The sequence below is a fragment of the Chiloscyllium punctatum genome, chromosome 28 (genome assembly GCF_047496795.1).
Source record: "Chiloscyllium punctatum isolate Juve2018m chromosome 28, sChiPun1.3, whole genome shotgun sequence".
Taxonomy (NCBI): domain Eukaryota; kingdom Metazoa; phylum Chordata; class Chondrichthyes; order Orectolobiformes; family Hemiscylliidae; genus Chiloscyllium; species Chiloscyllium punctatum.
In genome coordinates this window covers 14,340,334-14,355,747 of record NC_092766.1, presented here as the reverse complement: position 1 = coordinate 14,355,747, position 15,414 = coordinate 14,340,334, and the positions used below count along the sequence as shown (strand labels likewise).

The 15,414-nt window shown below is 50.7% G+C and overlaps 1 protein-coding gene across 1 annotated transcript in view; it reads right to left on the bottom strand.

The window, feature by feature from the left end:
• Positions 1-14,518, bottom strand: part of LOC140453903 (membrane progestin receptor delta-like) — a 28,344-nt gene extending 13,826 nt beyond the window's left edge. The window contains exons 1-4 of the mRNA XM_072548759.1: positions 14,163-14,518; positions 9,409-9,609; positions 8,641-8,768; positions 2,534-2,829 (exon numbers count right to left, since the gene is read on the bottom strand). Coding sequence (XP_072404860.1) covers positions 2,534-2,829; positions 8,641-8,768; positions 9,409-9,459 — 475 coding nt within the window. The 5' untranslated portion in view covers positions 9,460-9,609; positions 14,163-14,518. The remainder of the gene's footprint in view (positions 1-2,533; positions 2,830-8,640; positions 8,769-9,408; positions 9,610-14,162) is intronic.
• Positions 14,519-15,414: the final 896 nt, after the last annotated feature.

Sequence of the window (15,414 nt, the reverse complement as noted above, 5' to 3'; positions counted from 1 at the left end):
CCTGATCAGTCTCTCCCTTCCCTCTTCCTCTCCAATTCCCTCTCATCCATCTCCATCTCTCCTTCCTTTCCCTCTTTCTCTCCCTCCCCAACTCCCTCTCATCCATCTCCCTCCATCCCCATCTCTCTCCCCCTTCCCTCTTTCTCTCCCTCTCATCCATCTCCCTCCATCCCCATCTCTCTCCCCTTCGCTTTCTCTCCCTCCCCAACTCCCTCTCATCCATCTCCCTCCATCCCCATCTCTCTCCCCCTTCCCTCTTTCTCTCCCTCCCCAACTCCCTCTCATCCATCTCCCTCCATCCCCATCTCTCTCCCCCTTCCCTCTCTCTCTCCCTCCCCAATGTCCTCTCATCCATCTCCCTCAATCCCCATCTCTCTCTCATCTATCTCCCTCCATCCCCTTCTCTCTCTCCCTTCCCGTCTCCCTCCATCCCCAACTCCCTCTCATCTATCTCCCTCCATCCCCTTCTCTCTCTCCCTCCCGAACTCCCTCTCATCCATCTACCTCCATCCCCATCTCTGTCTCCCTCCCCAACGTCCTCTCATCCATCTCCCTCCATCCCCATCTCTCTCCCTCCCATCCCCTTCCCTCCATCCCCTTCTCTCTCCCCATCTCACTCTCAGTGTCTTACAGCACTAAAACAGACCCTTCGCTCCACGCTGAACATAATCCCCAAATACACTAGTCCCACCTGCTTGCTCCTGGGCCATGTTTTTCATAACCTGTCCTCTTCGTGCACTTATCCAAATGTCTTTTAAACGTTGTAACTCTACCTGCATCCATCACTTCCTCAGGGAGGTCATTCCACACTCGAACCTCTCTGTGTAAAAACACTTAGCTCTCCTTTTTTTTTAAATCTCTCCCCTCTCACCTTAAAAATGTACCTTCTATTCTTTAGATCCCCCACCCTAGAGAAAGGACACCTGCCATTTACCGAATCTACACCCGTCATGACTTTATAAACCTCTAGAAGGTCACCCCTCAGCCTCCTACGCTCCAGTGAAACATTTCCCAGCCTCTCCTTATAAAGTCAAACCCTCCATTCTGGACAACACCCTGATAGATGTCTTCTGAACCCTCTCCACTTAATAGTATCCTTTCTGTAGCAGGATGACCAGAACAGGACAATTCTCCTCATCTGTCTCCCCATCCGTCCCTCCCTTCCACCTCTTCCCCAACTTATCGCCTCCGAAGAGTAGACGGGAGGGAAGGGAGATGCAGATGGGGTAACAGAGGGAGGCTGAGGTGGTAGATGGAAGGGGGGGAAGAGAGATGGGGGAGATGGGTGGGAGAAGAGGGAAGGCTGATACAAATGGGGACATGGGGACACAAGGGAGTGGTCTCTCTAACAACGTCATGTTGAGGCTGTAACAGGACATTGGTGAGGTCTCTTTTGGAGAACTGTGTCCAGTTCTGGTCGTGCTGTTACAGGGAGGATATTATTAAGCTGGACAGGGTTCAGAAGAGATCTACCAGGATGTTGCTGAGAAAGGAGGGCTTGACTTATAAGGAAAAGTTGGAACTTTCTTCACTGGAGTGTAGGAGGTTTATGTAGATAAGGTGAATAGAGGTATATTTTCCACAGAATACAGGATTATTTCAAGATTATTCTTAAAGTGAGAGGAGAAAGATTTAAAAAGGGCATGAGAGGCAATTTTTTTTTGCACAGAGGGTGTATTTAAGACTAATATATTTAAGATGATTTGGAGATGCCGGTGTTGGACTGGGGTGTACAAAGTTAAAAATCACACAACACCAGGTTATAGTCCAACAGATTTAATTGGAAGCACACTAGCTTTCGGAGCGACGCTCCTTCATCAGGGGATATTTAAAATGGAGATAGATAGGTTCTTGAGTAGGAAGGGCATCGAGGGTTACAGGGAGAAAGCATGAGATTAGATTAGATTACTTAGAGTGTGGAAACTGCCCTTTGGCCCAACAAGTCCGCCAAAACGCAACCCACCCAGACCCGTTCCCCTACATTTACCCCTTCACCTCACACTACGGGCAATTTAGCATGGCCAGTTCATCTAACCTGACTGTGGGAGGAAACTGGAGCACCCGGAGGAAACCCACGCAGACACGGGGAGAACGTGCAAACTCCACACAGACAGTCGCCTGAGGTGGGAATTGAACCCGGATCTCTGGCGCTGTGAGGCAGCAGTGCTAACCCCACTGTGCCGCCCATAAAGTGAGAGTGGGGGGGTTGAGTAACCCATCAGCCATGATTGAATGGCGGAGCAGATTCGATGGGCCGAGTGGCCTAATTTCTGCTCCTACCTCTTTCGGAGGATGGGGGCAGAGTTACAAAGGTTAAAAGACATTGGGATAAGTACATGAACAGGAAAGGTTTGGAGGGATATGGGTCAGGAGCAGGCAGGTGGGACTAGTTTAGCTTGGGACGATGGACCGGCTGGGTCAAAGGCTCTGTTTAATGCTCTCTCCATCTTACGCTGAGTGTGTCGCCCAACAAACCCGCCCCCCCCCCCCACCCCACCCCCACTGGCCAGAAGCACCAAGCTTAACAACAAACGTCCTCCTGCAGTGAGGCTTGGGATGCAGCGAGACAGTGATACGGGCAGATGGCGGGAGGGAGGGAGGGAGGGAGGGAGCGTGACCGTACCCAGGCTGTAGAGGCTGAGGGCTCCATAATCGAGGAAGTAGCAGACATGGCGGACGTGTGCGGACATGGTGCTGAAGGTGTGGGCACAGCTGGAAATGAAGGGGTACAGGCAGATGACCAACATGTAGACAAACAGCGGCCAGGCGTACGCCTCGTTGTAGAAGTCCACAGAGCGCGAGAGGGCCAGGAACCTCCACAGAAAGTACCTGCAGCACACCAGGGAGAGAACCGTCAGGGGCCGGCCGCGCAGCGCTAACCGCCATCGCCAGTAATCTCCCAAAGATGCCATCCCCGGTCAACGGCGCCAGTACTTCAGAAAGAAAGCAGGGCTCAACCACTCTGGCAGGGAAGATCACTGGGCTAGTAATCCACAACTCCCTCACCACCCAACCCCTCCCCCCCACCCCCCCCCCCCCTCCCCACAACAAGCTCTAGGTTCAAATCCCACCACGGCCACATTCTAGTCTAGAATGGTAGGAGGAGAAATTAGGCCATTCAGCCCATCGAACCTGTTCCACCGTTCAATGATAAGTTTCTCAACCACATTCTCCTGCTTTCTCCCCCTAACCCATGATCTGTAAGAACTTATTTATGTCCGTCTTAAATATCCTCAATGACCAGGCCTCCCCAGCCTTCTGTGGCAGTGAATCCCATAGATTCCCCACCCTCTGGCTGAAGATTGATCTCCTTCGCTCTGTTCTAAAAGGCCTTCCCTTTACACTGAGGCAGTGCCCTTGGGTCCCGATCTCTCCTACAAAGGGAAACACCTTCCCAACATCCACTCTGCCCAGGCCATTCAGAATTCCGTATGTATCAACTAAATCTCCCTCATCCTTCTCACCATCATCAAGTATGGACATGCATTCCTCAAACGTTCCTCATATGTTGAGCTTTCCATTCCTGGGACTATTCTCATGGACCTCCTCTGATCACGCTCCAAGGCCCGTACATCCTTCCTGAGATATGAGTGGATTAGATTAGATTCCCTAGAGTGTGGAAACAGGCCCTTCAGCCCAACAAGTCCACACTGACCCACCCAGATCCATTCCCCCTAACTAATGCACCTAACTCTATGGGGCAATGTAGCACGGCCAATTCACCCTGACCTGCACATCTTTTGGGCTGTGGGAGGAAGTTGGAGCACCCGGAGGAAACTCACGCAGACACGAGGGAGAATGTGCAAACTCCACACAGACAGTTGCCTGAGGTTGGAATCGAACCTGGGACCCTGGAAGTGTAAGGCAGACAGTGCTAACCACTGAGCCATTATGCTGCCCCTTTAGGGAGGGGAAACTGCCCTTACCTTGTCAGGTCTATTGGTGACTCCAGCCCCACAGCAATGTGGCAATTAGGGATGGGCGGTAAATTCTGATCCTCGCCAGCGATGCCCTCATCCCGTGACTGAATAAAATTGGTTTAAAAATCCTAACGGAACTTAGGCGCACAAAATCGACCAAATCTGGGAATTGGAAGGAATTCTCTGTGATGGGGGAGTCACTGATTGTTGTAACAATCTATTCCCCCCCACCCCATCGGGAGCACAGATGAGAGAAATCTGCCGTCAGTGCCCAGTCTGAGGCTACACATGGCTCCACACCTAACCCAGAGCAACGGCACTGACTTGGCCCCAGTTCATTGAGGTAAGAGTCATCGTGTCCTGCAGCACAGAAAGAGGCCACTCAGCCCATTATGTCCCAAGCAGTTCTCCATGCTATCCCATTCGCCCTCCCCAATGTCTTTCAGGGCGTGGGTTCGGAGTTCCCACCAGCCTCTTGATGATGATATGTCCCCTCAAAGTCTTCTGTGCCCCCATGGGTTACTGAAAGGGGGAACGAGATTCTCCCTACCTATGCCCCTCGGAGGGCTGCATCCCTCTATCAGGTCCCCTCTTGGTCTTCCCCATTCTCAGGAGAACAACCCCAGCTGAGTGCGACGTGCAGTTCTGATCGCCTTATTACAGCAGGGATGTTATTAAACTGGAGAGGGTTCAGAAGAGATTTCCCAGGATATAGCCGGGGAGTGGAGCTTTTGAGTTATGGGGACAGGCTGGGAATTTCTTTCACTGGAGTGTCGGAGGTTGAGAGGCGGCCTGACAGAAGTATACAAAATAATGAGAGATACCGAGAGAGTAAATGGTAGTTGTCTTTCCCCTAGTTTCAAGACTAGGGGGCACATGTTTAAAGTGAGAGGAGAGAGATTTTAATAAAGACTTAAGAGGTAGATGTTTTTACCCAGAGGGTGGTTCGTGTGTGGAATGAACTTTTCAGAGGAAGTTGTGGATGTAAGTATAGTTGAAAAAACATTTGGATAAGTACATAGGAAGAGTTTGGAGGGGATATGGACCAGGATCAGGCAGGTGGGAACAGGTTTAGCTTGGGATTGTGGTCGGCGTGGGCTGGTTGGAACGAAGGGTCGGTTTCCGTGCTGTATGACTTGACCCCAACTGTAACGTCACTCACGTGACACACAGCTCCATATTGCCCTGCCCTTGTACATAGCAAGTTGGCATCACAGGGAGACAAGTGAGGAAGGCATATGGCACGCTTGCCTTCATAGGTCAGAGTATGGAGTACAGGAGTTGGAAGGTCATGTTGCAGCTGTACAAGACATTGGTGAGGTCACATTTGGAGTACTGCGTGCAGGTCTGCAATAGGAAGGGTGTTATTAAAACTGGGAAGGGTGTTCTTAAAACTGGAAAGGGTGCAACAAAGGATTTACCAGAACCTTACCGAAACTGGAGGGGTTGAGTTATCAGGAGAGGCCAGATAGGCATGGAACTTTTATTTACTGGAGTGGAAAACATTGAGGGGTGACCTTTCAGGGGTTTAGAAAATCATTGAGGGGTATGGATAGGGTGACGAGACAAGATCTTTGATCCCTTTAGATGTATACCCAACTCCTTATTCAAAACATTCAATGTTCCGGCCCCCGAGTGTTTTCCCATAGAGATTCCCACAGGCTCCCCACTCTCCAAGGGAAGACACTTCTCCCCATCTCACATGGAGGCTCGGTGGTTAGCACGGCTGCCTCACAGCACCAGGGACCCGGATTCGATTCCAGCCTCGGGTGGCTGTGTGCGGAGTTTGCACGTTCTCCCCGTGTCTGCGTGGGTTTCCTCCGGGTGCTCCGGTTTCCTCCCACAGTCCAAAGATGTGCAGGTCAGGGTGGACTGGCCTTGCTAAATTGCCCAGGGATGTTAGTTCGAGGTAAATATAGAGTAACAAGTTCGGGGAATGGGTCTGGGTGGGTTACTCTTCGGTGTGGATGACCTCCTTTTGACTGTGAGCCCCTGAAACTGGTCTCCCCCCACCATCAGGAACATCCTCCCTGTTGGAGGTTTACAGCTTTTTAATGAGGTGATTCACCCCCTTGTTCTTCTGATTCTGTTCACCCTGCTGTAGGAAGGACGTTATTAAACTGCGCAGGGTGCAAAACACGGGTTTACGAGGATGTTACCAAGATTGGAGAGTCTGGGACATTTTTGTTCCTCCCTGGAGGGTTGGAGGCTGAGAGGTGACTCTGAGCTTCCAGCTGCCTGCCACTTTAACACATTGCCCTATTCCAGGGCCAATATCTGTGTCTCAGGCCTGCTGCAGTATTCCAGGGAAGTTCAGTGCAAGCTGGAAGAACAGCACCTCATTTCCCACTTGGGAACGCCACAGCTTTCTGGACTCAATATCGAGTTCAACAATTATAGGGCCTGGACGCTCCCATGTATATATGTGTGTGTTAGTTTGTATGTCTGTGTGTATGTCTGTGTGTACGTGTGTGTGTGCATGTATGTGTGTATGTGTGTGTGCGTGCGTGTATGTCTGTGTGCGTGTGTGTACGTGTATGTGTATGTTTGTGTGCATGTGTGTCTACTTGTGCGTGTATGTGTGTGTATGTCTGTCTGCGTGGGTGTGCACGTGTGTGTGTGTATGTCTGTGATAACAAGGTCTGGTGTGTTAGTGTGTATGTCTACGTGTGTGTGTGTGTGTGTGTACATGTGTAAATGTGTATGTGTGTACATGTGTGTATGTGTACGTATGTACACACATACACGTAGACACAGATGTAGATGCACATGTATACACACACACACACACGTACACACATACGCACACACACACACACACACACACACAGACATACACATACACACGCACACAGACATACACACACAAACACATGCACACACGCACACAGACATACACACACATGCACATAGACATACACACACATATACGCACAAGTGCACAGACGTACACGCACATACACACGCACACAGACATACACATACATACGTGCACACACGCACACAGACATACACACACACGCACACACACACGTAGACATACACACTAACACACCAGGCCTTGTTATCACAGTCTGTCATTTCACACTACCTATAGTTAGCCACTAACAGTCTCCATTAACAGCTATTATAGACCATTCCAGCGCAGTACTGGCCCTTCGGCCCTCGATGTTGCGCCGACCTGTGAAACCAACCTGAAGCCCATCTAACCGACACTATTCCATTCTCTTCCAATAACCGTTTAAATGCCCCTAAAGTTGGTGAGTCTACTGCTGTTCCTGGCGGTACGTTCCACGCCCCTACTACTCTCTGAGTAAAGAAACTACCTCTGACACATGTCCTATATCTGTCACCCCCTCAATTTAAAGATATGTCCCCTCGTGCTGGCCATCACCATCTGAGGAAAAAGGCCCTCCCTGTACATTCTCTAACCCTCTGGTTATCTTATACGTCTCAATTAAGTCACCTCTCAACCTTCTTATAGAGGTTTACTCTCTGGTTCACTCTCCAAACCAGATCATGATCCAATCCTTTCTCTGTCCAACTGTTCTTCCCTCTGTCTTTAGGTTCCATCCCTATCTATTGTTTACTCCTTACCCCCCCTCTCCCCTCACCCTACCTTCTGCATAAAAAGCAACTTCTTCTGAGCTACCCTCAGTTCGAAGGAAGGGTCCGAAACGTTAAGTCGAATTTCTCTCCCCAGACCTGCTGAGTTTTTCCAGCACTTTCACGTTTTTGTCAAACATTTTGCAAGTTGGATACCAGAGCCGAGAGATGGTCAAAAAATAAATCTAAAAGTGGGGGCGGGAACAGGACGGGGTTTTTAGCTTTAGAAATAACAGCAGCTCAGGGGAGATCTGATGGAGGCCTTTATAAACTCAGAATGGCTGCTCAATTCGGGAACAGACATTGGAGGCAAAGGGGAAGGGGGTTGATTTAGGGAATAGGTATCTTACCCAGAGGAACTCGCATCCTGGAAGGATGGTGGGAGTGGGGGGAGAATGGGGGACTCGGTCCCACAGGGAGTGGGAGGGGAGAATGGGGGACTCGCTCCCACAGGGAGTGGGGGGAGAATGGGGGACTTGCTTCCACGGGGAGTGGGGGGAGAATGGGGGACTTGCTTCCACGGGGAGTGGGGGGAGAATGGGGGACTCGCTCCCTCAGGGGAGTGGGGGAGAGAATGGGGGGCTTGCTCCCACGGGGAGTGGGGGGGGGGGAGAATGGGGGACTTACTCCCACGGGGAGTGGGGGGGGGGTGGAATGGGGGACTCGCTCCCACGGGGAGTGGGGGGGGTGGAAGACTCGCTCCCACGGGAATGGGGGAAGAATGGGGGACTCACTCCCACAGTGAGTGGGGGGGTGAATGGGGGATTCACTCTCACGGGGAGTGGAGAGGGAGAATGGGGGACTCGCTCCCACAGGAATGGGGGAAGATTGGAGGGGGGGGGGGTGGAGAATGGGGGCCTCACTCCCACGGGGAAGTGGCCTAGGTGAATATAGCAGTGAAGCTTTGAATAAACACAGGAGGGAGATAGAGAGGGACACAGGGAAGGATGGGAGGGATTTGGGAGGTGGCTGGTGGGAAGCAGAAATCCCATTTCAGAGCAAAGAGGCCAACTGGCCTGTTTGCTGCTGTAGATACCACCAGAAGGAACTGATGCCTCCAAAAATGGTGTCCCCGTTTCCTCTGGACCCCCACTCCAGGCAGGATATGGCTTACCAGGTCGGCAGAAAATGTGTCCAAATGTTCACCGTCTCATTTGTCATCTGAAAGCTGCTGAGCAGACAGTCCACAGCGGAGCTCCTAGGGTGGCGATAGCCGGAGATAATTCCATCTTCCCGGAATACCTGCACAGGCCAGGAACACAGCAACGTGTGTTTCGATAGCATCTTCCAGCCCACACCACAGCTTCCCGGAGCCCTGGGCGACCAACTGCATGCTCAACGCCGTAGCGCGAGAAGTGGCCGCACAGCAAGATCCCACAAACTGTGGCCATCCAACCCACAGCGCCTCACGCTGGTCAAGGGGTAAAAGTGTTGGCGCCCAGGATAATGGAGGGCACTCCTTAGCCCTTTCCTCCTCCACCTGGGCCCCCCCCACACACCCACCCAGAACCATTTCTTGTACCAAGAAGTGGGCGTAGGATGTTGTCCACCTACCTGAGAGGGCAGCCTGCTGTACACTTCCCCCAAGTGGCCGGAGTCTGGAACTACATCGTGACACTTCACCCAGCAAAAGCTAATGGAAAATGTTGACATAGGAACTTAACACTGTCACGAGCAGTGCTCTGCAGTGTAGATTTGCACACTTAAACTTGCTCTCAATTTTCCTTAATCCACACAGACGAGTGGTGATGCCAGATTGACTGAACTCTGAAGAACTGGAGGCGTTAACTCTTTCTCTCCCACACACCCTCACTGCCAGAGCTGCTGTGTATTTTCCACTCGAGTCCCTTTGCTCTGAAGATTTCGGCGAGAGCACACTTACCATGGGGACCTGGTGATGGTTTAAAAGCTGTGGCAGTTTCACCGACAACATCTTCTCCCTGGACGAGATGCCGCACTTCCCTGGGACAGGACAGTCAGCAGAGAGAAGCCCAGTTCCCTTGGCATGTTCTTCTCCTCAACTCCATCGCCCGGCCAGTCCCTACCAGCTGGGGGCACACTCCAGGCTTCCTTCGGCCAACAACTATACACCACAGAAAAAATTCCATTTAGAACACTCGAGGAACTCAGATCCCATGTTACCCTTTCAGAGCACAGAGTCCTACAGCACGTAAACAGATCCCTTGTCCCAACCAGTCCCAAACTAAACTCGTCCCACCTGCCTGCTCCTGTCCCATACCTCTTCAAACCTTTCCTATTCATGTACTTATCCACATGCCTTTTAAATGTTGTAACTGTATCCACATCCAGCATTTGATTCCCTGCAGTGTGGAAACAGGCCCTTCGGCCTAACAAGTCCACACTGACCCTCTGGAGAGTAACCCACCCAGAACCATTTCCCCTCTGACCTGACACTATGGGCAATTTAGCACTGCCAATTCACCCTGACCTACATGTCTTTGGATTGTGGGAGGAACCTGGCGGGGGGTGGGGGGTGGGTGGGGGTGGCGGAGAACATACAAACTCCACACAGACTGTCACCCGAGGCTGGAATCGAACCCGGGTCCCTGGTGCTGCGAGGCAGCAGTGCTAACCACTGTGCCACCCCAATCTGAAGACGTGCAGGTCAGATGGAAGTTCACTCCACGTGAGAACCCCCTGTGTAAACAAAAAAGGCCCCTTACGTCTTTTTTTAAATTTCTCTCCTCTCACCTTAAAAATGTGCCCCTTGTCTTGAAATCCCCCATCCCAGGGAAAAGGCACCTACCATTAACGCTTATCCATAGCCCTCGTTAATTTATAACCTTCTATAAGGTTGTCCCTCAACCTCCTACGCTCCAGTGAAAAAAAGTCCCAGCCTTCCTTTGTGACTCAACCCTTCCATTCCTGGCAACCTTCTGGTAAATCTCTTCTGAACCCTCCCCAGCCTGATAATATCCTTCCTGTAACAGGGTGACCAATACTCCAGAAGAGGCCTCACTGATATCCTGTACAACCTTAACAGGGCATCCCAACTCCTACACTCAAAGGCAAGTGTGCAAGACACTTTCTTGACCACCTTGTCTGTATGTGACGCAAACTTTCAAGAATTATGTCCCTGTACCTCTGGGCTCTTCGGTTCTACAACACTACTCGAAGCCTGACCATTCATTGTATAAGTCCTCCCCTTGTTTATTTTACCAAAATGCAACACCTCACATTTATCCAGACTGAACTCGGCCTGCCATTTTTCAGCCCATTGACCCATTTGATCAAAATCCCTCTGAAACCTCAGAAACACTTCTTCATTGTCAATTCAGCCACCAATTCTGGTGTCATCCACAAACTTACTAACCATCCCTTCTATATTCACATCTACATCATTGCTATGTGGACTCGCAGGTAGATAGGATAGTGAAGGCAGCATTTGGTATGCTTTCCTTTATTGGTCAGAGTATTGAGTACAGGAGTTGGGAGGTCATGTTGCAGCTGTACAGGACAATGGTTAGGCCACTGTTGGAATATTATGTGCAATTCTGGTCTCCTTCCTAAAGGAAAGATGTTGTGAAACTTGAAAGGGTTCAGAAAAGATTTACAAGGATGTTGGAGATTTACAGGGAGAGGCTGAACAGGCTGGGGCTGTTTTCCCTGGAGCATCGGAGGCTGAGGGGTGACCTTATAGAGGTTTATAAAATCATGAGGGACATGGATAGGGTTAATAGACAAGGTCTTTTCCCTGGGGTGGGGGGAGTCCAGAACTAGAGGGGCATAGGTTTAGGGTGAGAGGGGAAAGGTATATAAGAAACCTAAGGGAAACTTTTTCACACAGAGGGTGGTACGTGTATGGAATGAGCTGCCAGAGGAAGTGGTGGAGGCTGGTACAATGGCAACATTTAAGAGGCATTTGGATGGGTATATGAATAGGAAGGGTTTGGAGGGATATGGGCCGGGTGCTGGCAGGTGGGACTAGATTGGGTTGGGATATCTGGTCTGCATGGACAGGTTGGACCGAAGGGTCTGTTTCCGTGCTGTGCATCTCTATGACTCTATATAAATGACAAACAAAAGTGGACCCAGCACCGATCGCTGTGGAACACCCCTGGTCCCAGGCCTCCCTTCTGAAAAGTAACCCTCCACCACCACTCTCTGTCTCTCGCCGTTAAGCCAATTACACATCCAATTGGCAAGCTCTCCCTGAATCCCATTGGCAGCGAAGGTTTCCCGGACCGATTCCTGGAATTGGCAGGCCTGACGGATATAGAGAGACCGGGCTGGTGAGGACCAGATTCGCCGAGAGCTTAGATGAACAAGGTAGGGGAGATCTCATAGAAACCTGTAAGATCATAGAATCCCTGCAGGGAAGCAGGCCATTCGGCCCAAAACATCTATACTAACCCTGCGAAGAGTAACTGACTCAGACTATTACTCAGTCCCTATTACTGTCCCAGACTATTCATTTGTCATCTAAAAGTTGCTGAGCAGATAGTCCAGAGCTCAGCTCCTAGCGTGGCAATGGCCGGAGATAATTCCATCTTCCCGGAATACCTGCACAGGCCAGGAACACAGCAACGTGCGTTTCCATAGCCCCTTCCAACCCACACCAAAACTTCCTATTACACCACATCTACCCCTGACTAATGCCCCTACCCTACACATCCCCGAACACGATGGGCAATTTTACCACGGCCAATCCACCCTATCCCGCACACCTTTTGGACTGTGGGAGGAAACCGGAGCACCTGGAGGAAACCCACGCAGACACGGGGGGGGGAATGTGCAAACTCCACACAGAGAGTCACCCGAGGACGGACTCAAACCCAGGTCCCTGGCGCCGTGAGGCAGCAGCGCAAACCACTGAGAGACTGTGCCATGGATTCTAACAGGGGAAAAGGTAGGAAGGATGTTCCCAATGACTTGGGGGTGGGGGTCAACATTTGAAGGAGACAGAGCGGGACTGAGATGGGGGAGAAATCTCTTCACCTCAGAGAGTGGGGGAGTGGGGGGGGGGGGAGGGGGGGGTGGCTGTGGAATTCTCCGTCATAGGTCAGGGATGGAACGTCAAAGGTTTTCAAGGAGGTTCTTAAGGGAAGGCGGGGGAACTGAGTTGGATGGAAAGCTGCGATAATACTGAATGGGCAAGCAGCCTTAAAGGGCCGAATGGTGTACTCTTGTTCCTATTCTCTACATTTCTTTGTACACAGAGCCCCAGGAGCCTTCTCACCCAGTTTCTACGTAAACTTAACACTTCTCATCGAGTAAAACCCTGCATGAACTCCGTCAGTGAGGTTTCGCAGCTGATCTCCTGATTTGTCCTCCATCCATTATATTTGCACCAGTCAAGAAGCACTGGGTTTACAGGAATACGGGCCAAGTGCTGGCAAATGGGACCAGATTAGTTTAGGATATCTGGTTGGCATGGACGGGTTGGACCGAAAGGGTCTGCTTCCGTGCTGTACATCTCTCTGACTCTAAATGGGCCGAGGTTGATTTCGGATATTAGGTCAGCAGGGATGTGTTGGACCAAGAGGGTCTGTTTCTGTGGTCTATAACTCTGACTCGATAAGAACCAAACCCTGCATTCCTCCCTGCGCTGTACCTGCCTCACAGGTCAGGAGGGTGAGTGAATACTCCACACATGTTCTGGAAGGGGGAACAGCTCCAACAACACACGAGAAGCTCGACACCGTCCAGGGACAAAGCAGCCCCCTGCTTGGTTGACACCGCATCCACAAACAGCCCCCTCCCTCCACCACCAACGCTCAGTGGCAACAATGTGTACCATCTATGAGACCCACTGCGGCAACTCCCTACAGTTCCTCAGCGAGCACCTTCCAAACCCAGTATCCCCCCCTTTGGAAAGCCAAGGGCAGTGGATACTTGGGGAACACCGGCCCTTGCAAGTTCCCTTCCAAGACTTCCACATTGTCCCTCTTTGGAAATATATTGGCCATTCCTTTCAGGGTCAAAATCCCTCTTGAACAGCAGCACCCAGGAGGACTGCAGCAGTTCAAGAAGGCAACTCACCCCCACTTTCTGAAGGGGGCAACTCGGCTGGGCCTAATCTGCAAATAAATGAAAACTGAGCACCTTCCTGCACTCACCCTGAGAAATGGCTTCAATCTGACAGCACTTTTCTTGGGGTACTATCTGACCCGAATTCAAGCCCTCCCACCAAACATGTTCATTATCCACATTGACTTGACTTCTGACTGCGGGCCAAGAGTGTGGCAAAGCGAGTTTGAGCCAGGGACCCTGAACCAAGTAAATCCCTCTGATCTTCCCGTTTGTGTAAACCCATCCTGACCCTTGTCACACCCCACCACACCCAGACTCAGAAAAGCCTCGGAAGAAGTGAATCTTCCCGCAAGACAAACATTCCCAAAGAAAACTAAATTCCAAGATCTTTTCTTTTGTTTGAAAAACAAGCCTTTTTTTTTTCTCTCTCAGAACACACAGGAACACTGTGCTACAACCAATAAGACAGCAAAAAAAAAACTTGCCTGCAAACAGCATCAGGAAAAATATCAGACCGAGAGCAAACTCGAGCAAGCGAGAGAGAGAGAGAGAGAGGACTGCAGAACTGTTCAACTCAAAACTGGTGCTCAGGAAGCTGACAACTTTCCACTCTTCGAAGGAGTTGGGAGGCAGAGTACTCACCGACTTTATGGTTCACTTCCAACTCCTTAATCCCTGGCTCTTCTGACTGTTCATGATGTTTGTTGACAGAGTGTGTGTGAGAGAAAGAGACAGAGATGACTTTGACAGCTCACTCTCTGTTCCCTCGGTTTCCTCTCCTTTGATTGTGAAACTGAAGTCAGTGCCCGCCCACTGGGGGATGGATTCCTGTGAAAGAAAAGACAGGGGTCCCTTGTGTTCTTCGGGATCAGCCGATTGCCTGGAAACTGCCGTTTAAAGGAACAGAGTCTCTGCTCTGCTCCATTACCCCCCCCCAGCACCCCCACATCTTCATAGAGAGTCAGTGCACGCTGTGGCACTGTCCCTTAAAGAGACACTGCCCTCACAATCCATCCTGCCGCTTCAAGAGACAGGAGGATCACTTTGGAATGCTACTGCACCCCTTAAAGAGACACGGCCCCTTAAAGAAACACTGCCCTCACAATTCACCCTGCCCCTTAAAGAGACAGGACCATCACTTTGGAATGCTACTGCACCCCTTAAAGAGACACGGCCCCTTAAAGAAACACCGCCCTCACAATTCACCCTGCCCCTTAAAGAGACAGGACCATCACTTTGGAATGCTACTGCACCCCCTAAAGAGACGCGGCCCCTTAAAGCGACCCTGCCCTCACTCTGTTCCACCTTCTTGTTCCTTAAAGAGACAGTACCATCATTTAGGAACACTGTGGCATTCCTTAAAGAGACACTGCTGCTTAAAGAGACACTGCCCTCACTCTGTTATGCTTTCCTGTTCCTTAAAGAGACAGTACCATCATTTAGGAACACTGGCGTTCCTTAACGAGACACGGCTCCTTAAAGAGACACTGCCCTCACTCTGTTATGCTTTCCTGTTCCTTAAAGAGACAGTACCATCATTTAGGAACACTGTGGCATTCCTTAAAGAGACACTGCTGCTTAAAGAGACACTGCCCTCACTCTGTTATGCTTTCCTGTTCCTTAAAGAGACAGTACCATCATTTAGGAACACTGTGGCGTTCCTTAGAGAGACACGGCTCCTTAAAGAGACACTGCCCTCACTCTGTTACGCTTTCTTGTTCCTTAAAGAGACAGTACCATCATTTAGGAACACTGTGGCATCTCTTAAAGAGACACTGCTGCTTAAAGAGACTCTGTTACACTTTCCTAACCCTTTCCCTCTTTAAGGGCGACAACCTTGTACCATCTCTGCCCCCCGCCTTCAAGCATATGCAAACATTGTAACACCACCCTT